At 36.1% G+C, this 22,936-nt stretch overlaps 1 protein-coding gene across 3 annotated transcripts in view; it reads left to right on the forward strand.

Moving 5' to 3' along the window:
- The window catches only part of LAMA2 (laminin subunit alpha 2), a 327,292-nt gene that overhangs the window by 301,322 nt on the left and 3,034 nt on the right, over nucleotides 1–22,936 (forward strand). The window contains exons 51-60 of one of the 3 annotated variants that reach the window (XM_042821492.1): nucleotides 315–453; nucleotides 2,252–2,263; nucleotides 4,589–4,709; nucleotides 6,072–6,290; nucleotides 7,858–8,006; nucleotides 11,025–11,201; nucleotides 12,008–12,221; nucleotides 16,891–17,003; nucleotides 18,360–18,549; nucleotides 20,603–20,758. In XM_042821492.1, coding sequence (XP_042677426.1) covers nucleotides 315–453; nucleotides 2,252–2,263; nucleotides 4,589–4,709; nucleotides 6,072–6,290; nucleotides 7,858–8,006; nucleotides 11,025–11,201; nucleotides 12,008–12,221; nucleotides 16,891–17,003; nucleotides 18,360–18,549; nucleotides 20,603–20,758 — 1,490 coding nt within the window. Of the gene's footprint in view, nucleotides 1–314; nucleotides 454–2,251; nucleotides 2,264–4,588; nucleotides 4,710–6,071; nucleotides 6,291–7,857; nucleotides 8,007–11,024; nucleotides 11,202–12,007; nucleotides 12,222–16,890; nucleotides 17,004–18,359; nucleotides 18,550–20,602; nucleotides 20,759–22,936 lie in introns of those variants that run through there. The other 2 variants (XM_042821497.1, XM_042821505.1) reach the window with 2 other exon arrangements.

Here is a 22,936-nt window from a genome sequence, read left to right on the forward strand (position 1 = left end):
TTAGTTCCAAATTGCACTGACACAAATACCAAACTGACATTTGTTTGGAAAATATAAATAACTAAAGCATACACAATTGCTATAGCTTTTGAGGTTGTTATGGAAACAGAGGAAAGTGTGGGTCTCTCCCCCTGAATTTAACTGACAAAAATTGGGAAATGCAGTGCCTTAACTTCAAAATATGACTCTCTTTACCTCTTCCTTCTCTTGCAAATCCTCTAATTATTTATTCTTTTTTATTTATTTTATTTATTTTAGCTAAGATATCATTTTTAATTTCTGATGTTTTGAAACGAACCTTGTATCTCTTCCAGCCAACATATCAATTGTAGACATAGACACCAATGAAGAAGAGACCATAGCAACAACCTCTACAGGCAGCCACTTTGGACTCAACTTAAAAGGGCATGAGAAAATATATTTTGGTGGATTGCCGACTCTTAGAAACCTAAGGTAACATGACTCAAACCAATTTCTTCACCTTTGGGAATGTAAATGCAGTGTAATTCTATCACCTGTATCCATTTATCAAATACATTTGCAGTAAGTAAATGGTAGATTCCCAATGTACTCTATACTGCCAGACCAACACTTCATCACTTGTGCATTTCAATGCTATTCACAGCTCATTACACAAATACAGTGCAAATAGATTTTTATATGCTATACAGCTTTCAGATGCTGTGCAGAATCATGATGTAGCTGGCTTTCTTTTAAGTCTATTTTCTTAATTGATGAATAGAATTTATTACTCCAACCATACAGAAACACCTCCATAGCTGCATAAAAATTAAGCATGAGTGTTTAACATGTGCATGAGTACAAAACTATTCCTTGTGGATTTACTGTTAAATTAGTACACATTTCTAGTTAAACAGGTTTGCTATAGGTACCACACAAAAATGCACCAGATAAAAAAATCACCAGAGTTGTAAAAGACCACTATGATCATCCAGTCCAACCATCCACCTATCACCAATATTTCCTGCTAAACCATGTCCCTCTGTACAACAGCTAAACATTTCTTGAACAACTCTAGGGATAGTGTCTCCACTACCTCTGTGGGCAGCCTGTTCTAGCACCTGCCTACTCCTTTGGAATACATCTAAAAATATTGTCTGTAGAAAGAATTTATGTTATTTACAGAAATAAGTTTGTAGACATAAACTCCTAAAATTCCTTTTGATATACATAATATTAAGTAGACTTAAATATGACCACCTTTTCATTTTAAATGCCTGAACCTGAACTTTTACTCCAATAAAATTCCCATTATTTATTTTTTTAAAATTGCATATTATTGTTGACAAACTTTAATAAACTAAACTAAAGTAACTAGATAAGAGATACTTGAATTTAGTATTACATGTTTTTAAATAGTTTTTAAGTTTCAAATGAATATTCAGCAGTTTTGCAGTGACAGGAACAGAAGAATTTTGTGCTACAATGAACAGATGAGCAACACAGAAACAAACTCATTAATCTATGCCACTTTTAGCTACGTGGTATGACAGCCTTGAAGTTGTCTTCTGCACAAGAACTGTTGTAATTAGTCTACAGGCTGTTCTGCAACTGAAAGAATGGACGTATTTGTTAATTTATTAGATTAACAGCTAGCCTCTGATGTCAAATCATCCAGCAGTACTAAGATGTAAGCTATTTTACTCAGGAGATTTAACACTACATTATGTAGTTGTGAAATCACACCAGCACATAATAAAATGTCTAGAGCAATTGCATTTTGGCAAATTTTTTGTGATTGCTCAGAAAATCAGCATACAGCAATTACTTGGACCTTTGGTAACCATTTTGCCTGCAGCTACGATTCATCAGTCATTGGTGCAAGATGGATGTTATGGTAAATTAGAGTCAAAAACAATGAAAAAGTGACTATGGCAGTCTACTGGGGCTACTGCTATGAACAATAGATGCTGCATCCCCCAACTTTGTAATTGTCATTCTGTGTCAGTTCTGCCAAATTCTTTTACATTATTTGCTTTTTATTCATGACCAAATACAGCAATTAACTATGAAAGATTTTTGATGTACTACATTTTCAGATATTTGTTTGCAGAATAACCTTGCTAATTACCATACACTGACAGTGTATATAGAATCTTATTATCCATTATATATTGTTTACATATCTACTTCATTTTGAAATATTTTGAACTTTGTTAATAAGTGTTATGAGTTATAATTAACATAATTTTGATTTTTTTTTTTTTTTTGTCTTTCTTTCTCATCATAGTATGAAAGCAAGGTAAAAATAATCAGATTACTTGCATGACTTGCATGTCTAGTAAGTGTAGCTTAAAAGCAGAAGCAGCTATGCAGTAGCAGCGTGTGGGTAGTATTTATACCAGCTGTTATGCTAAGGCTGTTAATTCAGCAAGTTGCTCCTGCTGCAACAAGCAAAGCTGCTTCCAAGTGCTTAACGCTGCCATGTTACATGCTGTGCCCACATCTACACAAATAACTTCTATTTTCTTCACACAGCTGCTTAATTCAACTGTGTTTGTTTATTACCCTGGTATGCATTGGAGGCAAAGCTATAGCAAGCTGTATTTCCAAGTTTAAGATCTCTAGCTTATGAGAGCAGCATTGTCTAGGGTCAGCAAGGGAGCAATGCACTCCAAGGCTGTGAATTAATTACTGTGGAGGGTATGAAAGCTACGTGCAGACTTTTGTTAAATTTACCACTTCTGAGTTTAAGAGCTAGGGGAATGATTGAGGATGTCACCTGATTTTTACTGTAATTTCAGTTTGCAGGAATTTGCTTCTACTAGTTTTATTTTGAGTTTTCAGAGAAGAATCAAACTTGACTCTGTCTTGCAGCTTTATTCCTGGCCTGATTTAGAAATATATAATTTCCCTACCACAATCCAAGAATTTCACTCTTTCAAAGAAAGCTAGATTATTTCTTCCCATGCTCCAGTATCTTTTCTTGTCATCACTTGAAAATGATACTAGTTTGGCACAAAAAATAATGATAATAATCTGAGGTCTGAATGAACTTGTGCCTTGTTTTGTATGTTTTGGAGGGGAACAAAATAAAAAAGAAGTGTTAAAAAAGCATGAAGCAAATATTAGATGTTTAAAAGGATATAGAGTTCCTATGGGTTAGGAATTATAAGCAGCAATTACAGCAGCTGCCTGTAACCAGACAGCATGAGAGCAGCCTAGAACTGGACTGGACTGAATGGCAATGACAGGGAGAGCATGGGCATTGTTCACAGGGACACAGCAAATGGGTTTTGCTGCTGGGAAACAGCAGCAAATGAAAGAAAGATGAGCAAAACTTACTTACATGATTGTGAATATAGAAGAATAAGGATTATTTCAGTAAGACAGATTGTTTGAGTCACATAAGGGCTGCAAGTTTGCAAGAAAATACACTGCGCTTGCTAGGATGGCTATAATGCAAAGAATGGCTTTCAGTACCAAAACACGCAGCTACACAATATCTGTGCAAAATGGTTTAATTTTGGAATTAACAATCGTTTAAAATTTTTCTTCCCTTTTAGAGAGCTGAGTTGTTCCTTTGGTCTTGTCAGTCTTTACTCCTTATTAATCTTCCAAATTCATTTTTCTTTCTTTGAGCTTTTCATATTATTCAGATATTCTATTAAACTGACAGCACTCATGGGTGACTATAATATTGTAAGCAAAATTAACTAGTGCTTCTTTGTCTCATGATATAAATGACAGTTGTTTTTCCTTAATCTCCTTTGTAAGGCTTTTCTTTGTGCAAACCTGGTTCAGAACTTGCCAGCAATTATGGTCTCTCTCTGGTTTTCCCAGGCCTGCAATCTGCAGATCAGATTTTTGCACTCAAGCAGACAAGTTTTGGTGCAACTTTGAGGGGCTTTCTCATTTCTTCCAGCTTCCAGCTGATGAATCAAAACCTGGAAATTTGCAATTCTATCATAATGTTTTATGCTTTGGATGAGTAATCAGGTTCTATAACAAACCCAAGTGTTTTATTTTCATTACCTACTTGAGAAAATCAAGTGTTTCCTATGTTTCAAATCAATATACAGCAGTGTTCATAGGAAAGATACTCAAAATATAAAGAAACCTAATGTCAGTCCACATGAACACAAAAGATTCCTAAAGCATGAAAAATATTGAATGAAATTTATTTCACACCTTGGCAAATACTTCCTCCAAAACTGTTGTATACTACAAAAGTTTCTTTCGTTAAGATCTAGCATGCATAAAGATGAATGAAACATCTTTGTTCCAGTCAAGGTTTCTCCTCATTGTTATTGTTTTCAATACTGCTTCTCTCATGTATTTTTGCCTTAGCTTATTGCACTTGAACACTTAATGTGACAGCACTCCTTTACTAAGAAAGAAAAGAAGGGTCTGTTGACAAAGGCAATGAATCCTCTGTTACACCTTTGATAAGTGATAAACATTTTATGTGTGGAAAGTTGGTAGAAAGCAAGATGTATTTGTTTGTCTGTCTGTGTGCAATTAAAAACAAAAATCAAGCATCTGTACATCTCAAAAAACTGCATGTATCTACGTGTTCACTAAAGTCTGGTTTTGAAAATAGATTGTACTTTTGAATTTTTTTTAGACCTGAAGTAAACTTAAAGAAATACACAGGTTGCCTCAAAGAGATAGAAATTTCAAGGACTCCGTATAATATATTGAGTAGTCCTGATTTTGTTGGCCTAACCAAAGGATGTACACTGGAGGTTAGTAAGACTTCAATATATTTTGGTCAGATGCGTTTAGTTGCATATATTGATCTAATGTGAATGCCAGTACTGGTATATTTAAGAGAAAGATGGATGAGTCTGATTAACATGTAAGCCAGTTTTCCAGATCCCTACTTCTTGGATATTGTTCCTGGACAGCTGAGATAAAACTGTCTACACAATGTAGGATTTTCTAAAATGTTTAACAATGGTAAAGCTGAACTGTGAACAACCACATAGTTCAAATTCTTTAGCAACTTATTGCAGTTCAGCAAAACAAATTCTTTAGAATTTCATATTTGTTTTCATCAATTTTAGATTTCTTGGCAAAAAAAGTAAATATACCTGTATTCATTTTCTTCTGTTTCTGCGTGTCTTAAAAATATCTGGTGATTGTTGTTTTCGTTTTTTTTAAACCCTTGAGGTTTCAGAGCTTGAAAACTGATTGGATTAAACATTTTATAGCAGGATTAAAATGTTCTAAATATGCAAAACCGATTGTGTAGGATAATTTAAGGTATGTCAAGTTAAAGCATACAGAAAGACTAGATTAATTACATAAATGTTGTGGGATTTCAAAGAACAGTAAAATTAAACAATTATTTTATCTGGTGTGCTCTTTTATCTCTACATATGAAAACAACTCTATTGTACTGAAAAAAAAGGTGAATTATTTTTATGAAAATGATTGTTTACATAGGCTAGTCTTACCCAGATGGTAGAGTGCAAGAATTGACAGAAATCACAGAAAATTTTCAGGAGTATGCATCAATTTATTATTTGATAACATACTCCACTCTTTAAATGGTGCTAGTGACATCATAAAGAGTTGGGGCATAAGCAGCAAATGCTTCATCTACAAGCCTGGGTCATCAAGAAGTCAGTGCTGCTTAGTGAAGCAATTATAGTGAAGTACTTTGATTGAGTAATGGAGAGTATTTTCCAAGCAAGTTTGAAGAATAATAGAATCTAGTTTGTGTTCACATTAGATACTGCTATCATGGGTACTGACTTGAAAGCAAAATATTACTGTATTAACTGTATGGAAAACATTCATATTACAAAAAAATAAAATCAAAACACCTCTGAGCAGATATTTTTAATGGGGGAGGATATTCCAAATTCAGATTAGAGCTTTGCATTTCAATAAGAACAAACTCAAGAACTATTCTCATGTAGCAGATGTAAACAGATAATGTTTGCACAATATTTTGAAAAGTAAATTTCTTAATTTTTTTTTTTTACTTTCCACCTCTTCACCCTAGTTATATTTCCATAGCTTTAGTTAAATTTTAGTTAGTAAATGTTTCTCTTTGTTCATACACTGTTTTTAATCCAAATTTCTGTCCTCTTCTACAGAATATTTATACAGTCAGTTTCCCGAAGCAAGGCTTTGTGGAAATGCCGCCTGTCTCCTTTGACGTGGGAACAGAAATCAACCTCTCCTTCAGCACCAAGAATGAGTCTGGAATCATTTTATTTGGCTCAAGTGGCACAGTTGTTCCCCCCAGGAGAAAGCGCAGGAACACGGGAAGGAAAACTGACCCTTTGAAGAGAAAACGCAGACAGACTGGACAGGTACAAGGCAAAGGATAAAGAAAACCCACAGTTGTACTGAATTTCTTCCATTCAGTTTGGTTCCAAGGCACTGCTACTATTTTATACAGTTACATTCAATAATTGAGAAAAAAGCCTTTGTAATATTACCCTTTTTTTTTTAGTTGAAAATTTGATAGAAGCTCAGCAGAAAAAAACAAAACCCACAAAACGTACCTTTCTCATAAAGAGTCACAATAAGATAGCTATTTTCCACTCAGAGAGTGGTGACATATGGGAACAGGTTGCCAAAGGAGGTTGTGGATGCCCCATCCCTGGAGGCATTCAAGGCCAGGCTGGATGTGGCTTTGGGCAGCCTGGTCTAGTCTAGCAGTGGTTGGTGACTGCCCATGACCCAGGCCCTTCTATGATTCTGTGATGTATTGCTTGTTGTTAAACAATAGATTTGTTTTTCTATCATGTGTGTTTATAGCATATCTCATATAGATGCTCTCATGTTGTTTTTGTATGTTTTTTTAAGTATTTGAGAATATGAGTCCACATCCTGAGTACTACTTGTGCACTATTTATACCTGGAAACATCTCTTCTTCCTGGTCATATAGACACACATAACAACCATTCTGTTTTCACTGAGACAAAAAATAAAAATAAAAAATCAAGTGGCTAAGAGCAGCGTAGTGTAATCCCCCTGGTGCTTAGGATCATTACTGTGGGATCTGTAATTCAGAAGTGCTCCAATCTTCTTTCTCCATTAAAATACTAATCTGCATTATAATTGTTTTCTGAAGAGGAGAAAGTCAATCTATTCAGAGAAAATACCTGCAGAGTCTAAATGGCTAACTGGTAGAAAAGTGATGGATGTTAGAAATTGTTCAAGTCTTGATTAATTAAAAACATCATATATAGACATAGTAGAGTGATGATAAAATACTTGGCTTCTTTCTTTTGGGAAATGATATTTCACTGTTTTCCTTCATACTTACTTTGGGACAGAGCCCCCAGTGATCTGAAGGAATGTGCTGTAGGGACAATTCTTTATTAAGACTAGTTCACATGACATTGTCTTCAGAGCATGGGTTCCTTGATCATTATCCAGCTCTTCAGGTCACAGAAGTGAGCATGACACACATTGCTATAGTAACTGGTTAGACCCCGATATCCACTACAACATGTTATTGGTTGCTAGAGTAACTGTGAGTGAGATTTCCCAGCCCAATGATGCTGAACTCACTCTGAGACCAAAGCTATTCAGATTTTGATAGGTATAAATCCAGACCTTGGAAAATCAAAAATCAGAATAATTTTAGGTCCAGAGTCTCCTTCCTACCCTGCAAATAAGTATGCAGAGAGTTAACTCTTCTGATGAGGTTTTCCAGAATTGCCTAATCTCATTCATTCATCATTATGAAAATACTATGGAGTCTGAATGGGGCAGCAGCAGCAGAACTGTAATTCCAATACTTTGACTATAGTGAACAAATTAAAAACAAACTTAAGAAAATAAAGCATACATAGTAATGTAAAACTAAATAAAATGGTGTCTTTTGAAATGTAACTTACCTTCGTATACCAACATGTCCATTGCAGGCTTACTATGCAGTGTTCCTGAACAGAGGTCGACTGGAAGTGCATATCTCTACTGGAATCCAAGATCCCCACAGGATCACCATCAGACCAGAAGCTGTCAAGTTTCATGATGGCAGAGCACACTCTGTGAGGATAGAAAGATCTAAAGGGTAACAACCTGGCAGTGCTACAGAACATGCAGCACACATCATTTAACAAAATGATTGCACCAGTGTCATCAGCAATCCAGTCAAATGCTTCCACCAGGCCAAAGACTGTGGTGTAATTCCTTCCTTATACAAATTTTTCAGAATTTAGTACTGACAGGAAACTTATTATACCACAAAGCAAGGTTGTAACTTTTTTGAAAAGCCATGTATTGTTGGATACACAATGGTGCCCAGATAAATATGGCAAAACATTGAAGATGCACAGTAAGAGATTAATGGCAGTGGTTTTTATTGCTGGAAAGCCATTGCACACCTTTTCAGACCTTTTTGTTTCAAACAGAATTTCACTTCAGCTTCCTTTATCCTTTCTGAGCTGTTATAAGAAATGCTTGTTATTACTTCATCACTCAGGAAGTAATTAGAAACAGTCGTACTGAAGTAGCAAGTGTTATTTATGGCCTGACATTACCCTTGCTCCAAGCAGTTTGCTGCAGTGGCCATTTGCTGTACCAACCTCCAATGGATTAGAGCACTGTGTACTACATTGTTCTTTCTTGCTTTGTTAAAAAGAAATTAGAAAGGCAATGTAACAGCCAGCAAATTACAAAACGTGGTAGCTGTAATTGAAGAGACTTACTCAAACATACTGAATGCTAGGTTTCACTCTATGCCTGGTAAAACCATGGCCTCCTTGAGCAACAGGTTTGGTTTCTCTAGTCCCCAGGTACCCTTCCGTAACCTCTATCCTCTCTCTTTTCATCTCTTTTTTTTTTTTTGTCAGTATGACTTTTTAATCTCAATTTCTTTTGTATTATTAAATCTCATAAATAATAAAACTGCAAATTCCTTCGGAGAAAAAATTACTTTAGAAATGTACAGTTGCATTAGGCAAAACACTACGTGCTGCTGTGACAGAACACTATTATCCAGTAACGATAATAATAAGCTCTCAACAACAAAGATAATCCTTTCCAGCAGTGCTATAGTAAGTACAGTAGCTTGACCTGTAAGAGTACATCAAGACATATTTGCTACACAATGCCACCCAGTGATGATGCTTGTTAGATGAATGATCAAGGCTTTTTTTTTTTTTTTTAAGTAGCTCTGTTACAACACAATTTGTCTGAACTTTACAAGTTTCTATAGGCTGAAATGGAGGGAAAAGACATCAATTAAGACTAGCACCCTCCTCCCTGTGAACACAAGCTTTATTTGATTAAATATGAGGGATGTCATTTGAAAACTGTCCAGACAGCTAATTGCCCATGTAATTATAAACTATTTGATTTCTCTTCTAAAGTAATTATAGGATACTGTTTGACAACTAATGCACATTATTGTATGGTTCCACTTGGTGCCAAAATGTTTACTATGGTAATGGTTGAAGATAAGATAAAAAGTATGTAAGCTGACAAAGATGTCAACAATCACTATCCATCCAGCAGCACAAAGAATAACTCAAGATCTGACAGGCTTGTTTCCCTATTCTTCCTCTGAAGCCATTGGGGAGAAAAGTTCTCCCTGGGACATTTCACAAAACCTAAGTTATTGACCCTAGATAAACCTTTCCCTTTCTATTGCTGAGGGATCTGGGGGAAATTCTAGAGATTCCTCAGATCCCTCAAAACACTTACTTAATATGCACTTCCTCCAATCCTCTGTAAAATATACAACTTTCTGACTCTACAGTTTTCCATACCAAACGAACACACAAGCATTTATCAGAAAATTGAAACGCTTTCATGCTGTATGTCAGTTATTTAATTCAGGTACTTGAATAACTATCCAGTTCTGTGTAGGACTTGCCTAAATAACGAAGTATTTTACATATGAAAATGGATCTCATTTCAGTCAACATTTTCAATACTCCTTTGCTATCCAACATTAGTAATTATATTTAATTCTACAGTATAAAGAAATTATGTAAAATAACATTTTATACTCACATTCAAACATACTGAAGTTATTATCCAACCTTCATGACTCCGCTCACCTTTAGCTAGATTCTCTTCAAAAATTGTTCCATCTTTCAATAGCAAATGGCCTCAAAGACAGCAGTTAACTTAATTATTTTTATTTATTTTTTTATTTTTTTACTCTCAGTGCTTTACCTTATTTTATAGGTTGGTTCCACAGAACTTATGTTAATACTACTTTTCCAGAATATGCAACCTATGGCTTGGAAAACTACTCTTTCATTTTCTTTCCCCTTCAACAGGTTTCTTTGTAAATGTGATACATACCTTCATGTTTATATATTTTGTTTGTTCATTTTTCCCCATTTCTTGGCTTTGCTAGATCAGCCAGTGATACTGTGATTTCAGAAGCCTACAGTTTATCTTCTTTAGGCCCTTAGCAGTGTATTCTGTGGGACAGCTTTGCCTTTAACTTGTAGCCTATGTTGTACCCACGAGAGTGAATTATAGCACTTGCATCAGTGTGTGATGAAGAATCGAACATTCTGCTCTGCCATCTCCCTTGGAAAAAAGAAATTTAAAAGGCAACAGATCTTCTAGGAAGCATACAGTGCTTATCTGCAGTTAATTCCTGCAATCAGAGCAGTCTGCTGTTTGCCCCCCTGCAAGAATATAATAGCTTGTACAAACCAAGAAACAAGGAGCCGCATGAAAAGCAACCCCCTGCTGTTCCCATCCCACTGTACACAGTATGACTGTGTAGCATCACAGTACAGCAGGCTTGGTTCCTGCCATTCACTGCTGTCACACTACAAACCACTTCTTACTGTTCATCCAGAGGCTGATGTTACTGCCTCTCCGCAGCACCATTTTGCCAAGCTCTGTTGGAGATCTACCAAGGAAGCACAGCAGTAACTGGAAACCTCCTAAAGGGTTAATATTCCTTTAGTGTAAATCGCTAATTGTAGCATTTGGGTTCATTCAGTGTAATAGCTGCTGCAGGAACAAATAGAGCATGCAAAATGGTGATGCCAATACAAGTGATAACCAGAATATGTGTTTTTTGCTTTTAAATGTTTGGGTTTTTTTTTCCCCCCCACAGGATGTTCATTGTTCAAGTAGATGAAGACAAAGTCCAGTCTCAGAGACTGCCAACAGACCAGCCCATCTCTGTTAGGAAACTCTTTGTCGGGGGTACTTCTTCTCAGTTTCACACTGCGCCTCTCAGAAACATACCACCATTTGAGGGCTGTATATGGAATCTCGTCATTAACGCCATGTAAGTTGCACTAATGCCAACAAATGTTTGTTTAAATGCCTTGGCTACCGAAAAAAGCCTCACTGTTGCAGCAAATCATAACAACAAGTTCTATAACATGTTCTGATTCCTTAATATGACCTTGCATTTTTGTCTGTGATAGGATGCACAATTAATGAACTCTTTTACAGACTATATAGTGCTTAGCTGTTTAACCATAAAATGGACCTGAAAGATTCAACAGTAACACTACAGTAAGGCTTACCTCAGTGATAGGTATTTATGGAGTCCAACATTTTATTTTATATAAGTGAGGCTGATCTCCAAGAGCATCCAAATTCTAAGAAATACTGAAGAAATTATTTTACTTTGTGGAAAGTACTTGCTACAATAATCTGGAAGGAATATTTAAGTAAAAAGAAAGAGGACATTGAATAAAATAAAACCTGTACTGCAGGTCCATTTTTCTCCATTTTTTTTCTTTTATATAACTTTAACATAGATCAAGAACTTAAATTAGAATCTCATCAGTCCACACTCCATCAGAGAGAGAAGGTCCACTCTGCCATGTGATTCAGCCTTCCTAGGCCAACAGAACTTGCCAGTGAGCATGCATGCCCCTGTGCTAACTGTAGGTAGGAAGGCAAGTGATGACTATCCCTTCTAATTTAAGTGTCTTACCTCAGAAATTAAACCACATGGTTTAATCCTGGCAGTTGTGTCCTGTGAAATGGAAACGAACTGCAGTGTATAGCTATTTGATAAAAATAGGTGGTAAAATAGTGGAAAAACTAATAGCAAACCTTGATTTCTTCATGTATTCTCAGCCCCATGGACTTCGCTCAACATGTGACCTTCGAAAATGCAGATATTGGCCGGTGTCCCTCTCTGGAACCAGAGGCCAGGCCACCAGAGGAAGAAGATAAACCAATTCATTCAACAATCCTGATCCAACCTCAGCCAGACGGAGAGAAAGCAACAACAGAGACACCTCCTGCTAGAGGCTCTCCACCTCCTCCAACATCTATATCTTCCCCACTTGTAAGTGTAGATTACTTCACCTAGTTGAAGTTTGAAAGTTTTTCTTATGAGGCAAAAATGAAAAATGAGCCATCAAGAATAATTTCTCAAAAAATATTAACAGTTCAGCAAGGTGCCATATAGGGAACACCTTGTCAGCAAAATGTGTGGATAATGGAAATCCATTTGATTATATTTGCTTGGACTGTCTTAACAGTATTTTAAAGAAGGATGTAGCAACAAGAATTTCATTTGGCTTCCATACTCAGCTCTGAACTTTCACCAGGATGTAAATCCATCAATACCTGATCAGAATTGGAAAGGAAATTTTCCTGTGGGAAATCCCTGTCATTATAACATTTCTTATGCTGCTCTCTGAAGCATGTGATAACAGCCAATTCAGTGACAGGATTGAAGAAACAGGTAAACCGAAGGTGTTTTATATGGCAATTCTTCCACCACTATTTTATAAATTTTGTCCTGGGACTTTACAACCAAAACCCCAGTCAGCACTAAATCAATCTCCATAGTGGTTGCCAGAGATCTTAAGAAGCTAAATAACAGAATCCTTATGCAGTGACATTTAAGAAGAAGCTTCTGTTGCACATCTTTTACGAGTTGATGATGTTTCTGTCCAAAACAGATATAAGCTTAGATATCTAAGTATTAAAATAAATAATATATCTACGGGAAATTACCCTGAGGAGAAAAGCTATTTGCATTTTGTTACATAACCATACAAACCATAGGTTTATACAGTATGTAAGTTTAGTTTGTGTGGTATGTACACACACACACAGGTACAACCAAGTTAGTAAATTGGGTAGTTTCTCTGATTGGTTTTTTTAACTATTTGTGAAGGAGCTCCTAAACCAGCAGAAAGTCGGGATTAATCAGGATGTAATTCTGTCAGCAAGAGAGAATGAACTTGAATTCTCATTCCATTTTACCTGCCTCATTTTCAGAATTCATAAGTGGTTTTCCTGAAAACAATATTTAGCAATGTTTTTCTACCAAATTAATGATACAAACTTATGTCAAAAACCGTTAATTTATGTTTGAGATTCATGGCCACATAATTAGCCAAATACACACACAGCGTGGTTTTATTTAGGACTTGTCGGACACCAAAACACATGCAACCATGTGTGTATCTGGAAAGTCTCTTCCAACTCAAACAATTCTGTGATTCCATCGTACTTATACCTAGCTCTTAGGCCCAGAATTGTATATACTGTCCTTTTCATGCTTCAGGACAGCATTTTGATTAACTCCCACGAGGTGGAGTTGTTGTAATACAAGGGCTCTGATGCATCTTTGTTTGCAGTTAAAAGTCAGCAAATACACAGCATAGTGAGGTTACCGCACAAAGATAAGGAACCATGCAGTGACAAGGTAAAAAGGGTTAGCCAGTCTTAATGATCACTGTTCTAAAAGAGTGCAGTCAAAACAGCGTGAAATATTTGAGAGAGAGAACTGGAGTATTATCTCTTTGTTAAAATGGAAATAGTTTCTAGTGGTTTAACTAGGTGAGTTTTGTATAAAGTATCTAGAACTGTGATAACTTGAAATGGTGTTCAGAATAAAAATCCAAATAAAACACTATTATTCCACTTTCTCACTTGAAAAAACAAGACAGTCCTAGTGTTTCAAAGATCTGAAACTACATTAAATAATGCAAGCTTCTGGACTATTTTTTTTTTACACTTGTTTAAGTTTTCCAAATTATTTTTCTAGGAAATATTGCAACATAATAATTAACTAAGGTTTAATAATGAGACAATTACACTTAGAAGCCCAGTTTAAAAATACTGTATATGTAGAATACACAGCAGAAAAAAATAATTTCCATTTAAGAGGCTTAAATGACCTACCTGCTTTATTTAAGACCTTTTAGAGGTTCTTTAAATCTCCACTGTGTATTTTCGCAGAGAGTGGGAGTTAAATCCCAAACAAACAAAAAAGTTTCATACCTGTACTAAAGGCAACATGATCTAGAAGTACAAGAACTGTGAAATACATTGGTCACTACTCCGCTGTTGCTGCTTCCTGCAAGTGCCAAAATGTTTCTCAGCTGATACCAGTGCTGGGGTAATCGCTGCTTCTGCCTCATATTATTCACTGCTTCTCAGGACTCGCTTGCCGCTGAAATGAAGAGTGCCAGCATTACGCCTGCATTTGACCTCATGACGGTACCTTCCATTTTTCCAAGCATTACTTCATTGCTTTATTAACACAACCCAAGGAGCTGCGAGTGCTGCTTCACCCGTGTTCCCTTTTTTCTACATTCTCTGTGATTACTAATACAGCATTGGTTGGAGAGAATGTGTGACACAGTCCACCAGTGGGCTTCTCTGTTGTTCATTTTCACTGTGATTCATACTCCTTGACTTACCAGCTGAGTACCTGATACCTAAAAATGCAGCTGAAGAGTTCAGTCTTGAGGCTCTCAGGTAATATAGGAGATTATTGAGCAGCCTCAATAAATGTTTGAGCAGCCTTTAAGTGTTGGATACCTTAAAGTTGCTACAGAGAAAACAAAGCCAGAATATTTTAATATAGGCCAACAATCTATGCTAACTTGGCAGTCTCGTGGAGGCTTTAAAGCTGGCTGTCCTTAGCTAAAATGAAAGCAGAAATAAGCTTCTAAATAAAACCTTCTAAATAAAACCTAAATTAAACCTGCAAGCATACTCTATTGATGTTTCTTTTTTTTTTTACTGACATTTCCCCATCAACCCACTGGACAGTGTTTTTTTTTTTAATCAATATTTATCCATAATAAATTGCTATATGCTTGGTGCAATTCCAACCATCGCAGGTGTATTCAGCATGTTCCTTCACATCTTACATTTCTGTACAGTCCTCCTGCTGAGATGCAGAAAAACTGCAGCTTTTGCTGCAGGGGAGCAGCTACAGAGTCTGGGCCAGAGCCTGCACTAACAGAAACCAGCCAAGGAGTTAACTGAATGTCAGAATGTGTCCTCTACACATTAAATATGTAAAAGTATTCCACAGGAAAATATGTATTAGTTTATTTTTCTATTCTTTCCTGTTATTCTAGTACCAGCATCTAGTCCCTATCTCCAGCTTTTAACAAGCACAAATGCTACAGAAGGTACTATGTACAGATAGAGATTGATACATACATGATCTATTACTTATGTAGCTATTAAGCTAAAAGACAAACTCATAAATATTAAAATAATTAAACAATTTTCAATTCTACCCAGCACTTCTGGAATACAGTTCATTTTTCTGTTTGATGCTCATTGGAAGTCTGTTATCACACATTCATAACTTTCTTTGGACCTGTTGAATTTTCCTTGTTTGTTTGTTTGTTTTGTTGTTTTTTTCCCCCATTCCTTGCCCACTGATGTGTCATGATGTATGGTGTTCTACTCTACAGAGCATTAATTGAGGAAAATTAATTTTAGAAGTTCTCTGCACTGCTGTGAAGGTCTTTATGACGTGTAAAGCAAAAAATACAACAGCACTGAAAACCTGACTGAAAGGGAGAAAGAAATTTCCTCTTTGCAGCTGAAATCTCAGTGCCTGATGAGTCATTCATGACATTTCCCAAATGTTTCACAGAAAGAGTTCTTTGTCAGTAAAGCACCGCACTTTGTGATTTGCAGGTCCCTGCTGAGTTGGGCTCAAATAAGAGACTGCCAGCAACTCCAAATGATATCAGGCACAATGCTTAAAAACAGAACTTGCAGCTATCAACATTTGTTTTTTTCCCTGTAGTATTGTTGTCCTTGCGTTAGATCTTCTAAGCAGTTTCTTCACAATACTCTCAGTGGGAGGCAAAAACTAGGCATGAGTAGGAGCTGGTAATTACCATGGTCTCTCCTTGCCCCAGGCAGCTGCACCCTAGAGCTTCAGGGCCATAGATTTAAAGACCCAATGATATTAAAAAGGGGAAATTATACTGGCAGAGGTGTTTTACCTGCTGTTGTTGTATCATTCTAAATTTAATAAAAGTAAAGCAGGCGGGGTGGGAGTTCTTCGTTTACATGCCAGGGAGTGTCTGCATTAGATGATTCAAGAAGTTTAAGAAGTTGTTACCTTCTATAAATCAATTAATTGCTTCCCTTACCATTGGTGCGAGCCTTTTAACCACAGCAGAGGAAACATCAACATATTAAACAAAAAAAAAAAAAAAAGTAAAAAATATATAAATAAATTGTATATATATATATATATATGAAAAAGTGAAGGCTCATTGACAGATGCAAGATCTGTAGATACTTTTAGCTCATTATTTTTAAGTTAACTGGAAGTTGACAGGATAGCGTCTCCTTAAATTTGAAGTCTGACCTTATTTCTGTAAGATGGATCCTATGATGTAAAACTCAGTTATATGAGAGAGGAGTACACTGAGCTGCCTTGAAATCACTTAAGAATCTTGTAAATACCCACTGATGGCATAAAAGCAGCAATGCTAATATATCACTTTTATTTGCTTTTACAACCAACTTAATGAGCTCTGCTTTTAAAGCAAGTTCCTGTCATACTGCTTTATAACTTCAGCTAGCCTGGGGAGACATCAACACACCAGACAAGTGCAGGGCTAGTGTCTAGACTAGAAGAAATATTCTGATTCCTGAGCTGTTGGAAGACTTCCATCCTGTACACAGGTAAGATACAAAATACAAAGTTTGCATGACCGTTGCATATTTTTCAGGATTCCTGTGCTGCCGACACAGAACCAAGCATTCTGGAAGGTGGCAAGCAATTTGGTCTTTCAAGGAACAGCCATATTGCTGTAGCATTTGATGACACCAAAGTGAAAAACAGGTATGTTATTTTGGTAATGAATTTTGATGAAATAACATGAAAATAAATTGCCACTTATAAGAGTCACAAAAACTTCTCCCACAGTTATGGGCATAATCTAAAAATGACCATATTCCATGTCTAATTCCTTCCATTGCAAAAACATAAGTAGCATTAAAATGTAAAATCCAGGCAATGAACTGCTCATCTCAGTAGCCCTCACAAAAACATTTTAATTTTTTGTAAATTTTCAGGCACATGCAGATCCTAAACTGACTTTGGAAAAAAAAGAAACAAAAAAAAGCAGAAAAGAATTTAACCAAGTGATGTGATTGAGTTCATAGATCACTTTTTAGAAAGAAGTTTCTTGGCTCAGTAACTTAATTTCTTGCAATAAAACAACCTTATATTCGCTTTCTTGCAGAAGGTAAGATTAGGCTTGGACAGTAAACAGACAAAATGACACTGACCTCCTAATGTGCAGCTACATTTCCCCTCCCATCCATATTGACATACAAAGGAGTTCCAAGAGCTTTTTCTAAAAATGCAGATGTTTTCAGCAGGTTTGGGAAGCTATAACTTGTTAATTGTTCACTTTTTCTGTGAAGACACATTATTAAGAAATACACTGTATTGCACCAGTGGGCATTTTTACTGCTGTACTAATTTACAAGTCCACCAGCCTCCCACTTACTTGTTACCTGTAGAGAGACTGTACTGTATATTTTACTTATACTAGTTTTAGAAAACTAGGGAAACAATTAAAAGAAAAATATAATCTTATGGTCCTCAAATATCTTTTCAAATCAGAATCCAGGCCTGACCCATTTCATGCAATGATTTTAGATATTTATATGATCAACTACTTTCGGGTAATTAGTGCTTAATATTCCAACTGTAAAGTCTTCTCTCTGCCTCTTTAAAAGTTCTGTAACCTGTCTTCAGGCAGTAGGACTCATTAGACACTCAGCATTTGCTGAATGTCCCTAGGGCCTTCTCCTCTCTGTGAACATTATGTGTCTGAATGATGGGTACCGCCGCTGGAATTCTACAAATGCTGGGATTTTCCAGCAATGACAGCTGCAGCGGAGAAACTGAATCCCCAAATTCTGTGCCACAGTTGCAGTTCTGTATTTCCACAGTAATAGGGCTAATGAACACTCACGTGTCAAGGATCAGATGTATGTGAAATGCAACATACACGTGACCAAATTATTTTGCCTAACCCATGATGGACAAGTAAGCTGCGCTTGTAAACTCATTTTTACGATCTGTAAAGTTTTGTTAGATGAATGCAAAGAGATATTTTCTCTACTGCACAACTCTGAATAACATTCACTTTGACTCTCCTATCTCTTTATCTCGTTTGATTTCCAGACTTACAATTGAATTTGAAGTCCGAACAATGGCTGACTCCGGCTTGCTGTTTTATATGGCCCGCATCAACCATGCTGATTTTGCTACTGTTCAAATAAAGAATGGACTGCCTTACTTCAGTTATGATCTGGGGAGTGGAGACACCAACACAATGATTCCCAATAAAATAAATGATGGCCAGTGGCACAAGGTATTACAGTCTCTAATGCTAAATTACTCCCTATATCTTAAGGAAAAAAAAAGCTGAGAGCTTTGTTTTGCCCTAAGATATTTGCAGAAATGTAGTCTAAACAAGCTAAGCCTTCAATTAGACATTTCTGTGTTCTGCAGAACGTATGCATTAAGGCATAATGTTATGAGAGCATGTACTGCTTACCTATCAAAAAAATATTAGTGTTGATCTTTGAAATTTCTCCTCCAAGAAATGTATGCTACAGGACATATTTGGAATATGTCCCAGCTATTGTGAGGAGCTTCAGAAATGTTCCTCCCTCCTAACAGGACTCCAGTGAGCATCAGCTTATCGTGTTTGAATACACCTTTAAAGCCAGCTGTTAAAATGTTGATGATACCACTGTTCAGACACAGTACTAAGAACAAAAAAAAAAAAAAAAAAAAAAATTCAACATGCAACATTAATTCAGTTCATTAGAGAATACATTTTATATTCATGGGTGTATTTTTGACAGCCTGTTTTGTAAATTTATGAGAGGAATCATTTATCAATATATGCCACAACTGGCTTTCTGGTGGTAAGGGAAGGAACCATGATATTCAGTATTTATTGGGCCAAGGACAGCAGATGCATATATACTTATTAGGTAAAATAAAAGCTTGAAGGCAACAATAAAGACACAGAAGAAAAGAAAACAGGTAACTGTATTCCAGTTATATGCAATAATAGTTATTACATTTTGAAACTGATGTTGATATAATCACTATCCACAACTCTATCACCAAACAAGTAAATCTAATTGCATTAGGGTAAGAGCTTGATTTGGTCATACCACACCCTTTTTGTAGCCATCCTTGGCCCTTCTCTGCTTCATTCTCAGCTGTACCATAGGAATTTTGTTTTCATTGGATTTTTATTCAGGACCTTTTTGATGCTAGCAAACACTCTAAATACAAGGTAGTTTCATAAGGGGAAAAAAAGAATGTTGTAGTAGTTATTTCATGAGTTTTACATACTGCCTTGGAATTCTGGCAGTGAACTAATACTCCTTTTTGCTATGACCTTCTATAAATACAGAACAAATGTGTTTTGCACTTTTAGCCTTGTTTTCTCTATATTCTAAATATATTAACTGGAATATCTATTTCTTAATGCAAGGCTATCCTCATTGAGCATGCAATTTGACACTCTGTGAAAGATGAACCCTTGTAGTAAACGCCACTTTATAGGAAAGAATAGAGGCCAATCTAAATTCAGAATTCCCAAAAAGCAAAAGAAAATACATTTTGGAGAGCTAAGAGAAAGGCCATCTCTCTTTAATAAAAGATCACGCATTGTCTTTAAGAAAGCAGAAAAAAAAAATAAAATCTTTCAATTAGTTTAAGATGAAAGGTTTCCATCAGGTTTACTGTTTTCGAACAGAACCTCATCAGCTTTGCAGCATCTGCATGTCTTCAATGTAATTCACAGCCACAGCCCAATTCTCTGAACAGAAGCCTTACAAACACAGCTGGCACTACTCCAGCCTGAACTGTGATGTGAGGTACACTCAAACTAAAGGAATCACAACGCCAGTAATACCCTGACCATACCATAACAAAACTTTGCAACACATGCTTTAATCATTCAACATTTGCTACTTTTAGTACTTAACATTACTACCTGATTCTAGGAAAAAGAATATTGTAGTGTTCCTATATGTAATATAGCTTTAGTAATATATATATATAAACCTGTAATATATATATTATAATATATATATATATATATATAGCTATAGTAATGTAGCTTTCAAAAGGACTCCCACATCTTTTCAGTAATTCTAATAAATAATATTCATGATGTCTCCTGAAGCATGTCTAAATAAAAGGCAACTATGTTTTTGCACAAAACCTTACACAGGAGCTGTTCCATGGACACTATCCACAACTGCTACTCAAACATTCTTCTAACCACTACTTTCTCAGTTATTGTTATAAATTTTGTAATGAGCCCAACAGTCCAATCTAGAAACTCTTTGTTATAAGGAAATTGTCTGTAATTGTATTACATTTGTACTTCTTTTTAGATAAAAGTCATTCGAACCAAGCAAGAAGGAATCCTCATAGTAGATAGCATCTCAAACAGGACTGTTAGTCCAAAAAAGGCTGATATATTGGATGTTGTGGGAATGCTCTACGTTGGAGGACTGCCTGTAAACTACACAACTAGAAGAATTGGTCCGGTAAGTAAGTTTCACTAAGTATCCTACACTCCTTAAGCATGTCTTGATCAGTATCCATGCCTTCCCAGTTTGTTTGTTTTTTTTTTTCCAGAGACTGCTCAAGAATTTTGATAAAGTGGACTTTACAAAAGATATATTACTTTGTGTGTGTGGGAGGACTGGACTTCGAATCGATTTAATGCAAAAAACTAGTAATAGCAAGCAGTTATTGTTACAGAAAAGTAACTTGGTAACTTGACCCAAGTATCCACTTTGATCACTACACAGCCAGAGAATAAGATCCTGAATGCTACTTGACTTTTCTCTTGGCCATAATTCATCTAGCAGTATGCACCAATAAATAGTGAAAGCATCTCCTAAGAGAAGCAGCAGAAGCCAAAACTATCCTGGATAAAGCATCCAGTACTTCTGCTGCTTAATGTAGTAGTTGGGTTTGTGTTGTTATTACTAACCCAGGCAAGTCCATGTTTTGAAATACACCATGAAAACTCTGTTGTCCTCAAATGTGCGTATTTATCACTGTTTTAGTTTAAATGCCCAGCTTCCTTGCTGACATAAAAGATATTTTTGTAAACAAATGACCAGAGAGATCAAGCATAATTTTGGCTTAAGCATAGTAGGATTAAATAGAAAGTGTTCCCTCACCAAGATCATGTGGATTTACGTAAACACAACTGAGGCATGAAGAACAAGAACATACATAGCTACCTAAACTGTAATTCCTAGTATTATCAAATTACATCCTTTGAAATACAACTGCAATTTACAAATAATAATCTAAGAAGAAAGGTAACACTAAATCCTTACCTATTGCTCTTTGTCAGAAGTAATAGAGGGAACCCAAGCAGATAAATGGCTCAGTCTGGCAATAAAAATCATGTCAGATTCTGTCAGTCTTAAGTGCTTTGGGATTTAATGAAGCTGTGACTTCAAATGTCATTCACAGATGATAAAAATCATCGCCTGCCATTCAGTCATTCTCAGTAAAATACATCTCATGATGTATTAAAAGAATATTGTGTTGTAGGCTTCACATAAAGTCTCTGAAGCAAAGTTGAAAGCATGTAGTATCTTACTTAGGCTTTCTGCTAAGTAGACATCAACCTCTTTAGGCGTCAGTCTAGTACATACCAGTAGGTGAGCTAGCTTTCCTCTTCAGTGCAGAGAAACGACACCTACTTGTTTGGCTCCAGCAGATGTCACATTTTTAGCACTCATAATTCAGAAGAAGCTGAATTTTAGCAGGCTGTTATATTAAAATGTAACCAGGTTTGCTTTTCTATATGGAAACTCAAGTTTTTAAGTACAGAATGTTATTAAACTGTCTACAAATCTTGCATTTCTATGATTGATTTTCACAGTAAAGATGGCAAGATTTATTTTGTGTTATGGAGTTTCTTAGTAACAAAATATATAGACATGTAGATGATTTTCACTTAGAAATTAGAAAAAGGTCTTACGAAAAATCTGATAGAAAGCATTTCTCAGATCGGAACTGAATATATTCACTGATATTTTTAAAGATTTAGTGAACATTTTGTACAGGTTTATTTAGTACTAATAAGCTATATAACCCACTGCATATTATGTGGCATTGTGTGAAGAATCAAGACTTCCCTCTACAGGTGTATCTTTCTCTTTTCTGTATCCATACATATTTCTTCACAGCATTTTATGTGGTTTTTTTCTCCTCCTTCCTACTACTTACAATGTGTTACTTTTCTTCTTGAAAGTGCTTATTTATCATTTTTCTCTCTTTCAGTAAGTGAGGCCTTTATCTATAGCTAAGAATCAAGATGTAGCTCCTGCAGAGCTAGAAAAGGAGAGCTCTGGGGCTGTTTACAGAATGGGAAATGGCAGAGGTGCCACTGGAATAGCACCTCAGCATCCCCTCTGTCCTGCCCTCATCCAAGACCTCACTTATTCACACTGTCAGCTTCGGTGGGCACACACCACCACCCACAGTCACAGAATTGTGCCAAATCCTGTTCTCAGGCCAACAGTGTGGCCATTATCAGTCTGGTCACTAGCTCTGTAGAGAGTTATGTGTAGAATTATGTGTGACCAACAACCTTTACATAAGGGCTCTGTTCATTTTTTGCAGGTGCCTATACTTATTAGCTCAGTTTCATCATGCAACAATAGGCCTACAGTAAAGTGATTAACAGATAGGGGGAA

Source organism: Centrocercus urophasianus, unplaced genomic scaffold (genome assembly GCF_019232065.1).
Source record: "Centrocercus urophasianus isolate 14NV4802_14NV808 unplaced genomic scaffold, USGS_Curo_1.0 seq_10, whole genome shotgun sequence".
In the NCBI taxonomy this organism is placed as follows: Eukaryota; Metazoa; Chordata; class Aves; order Galliformes; family Phasianidae; genus Centrocercus; species Centrocercus urophasianus.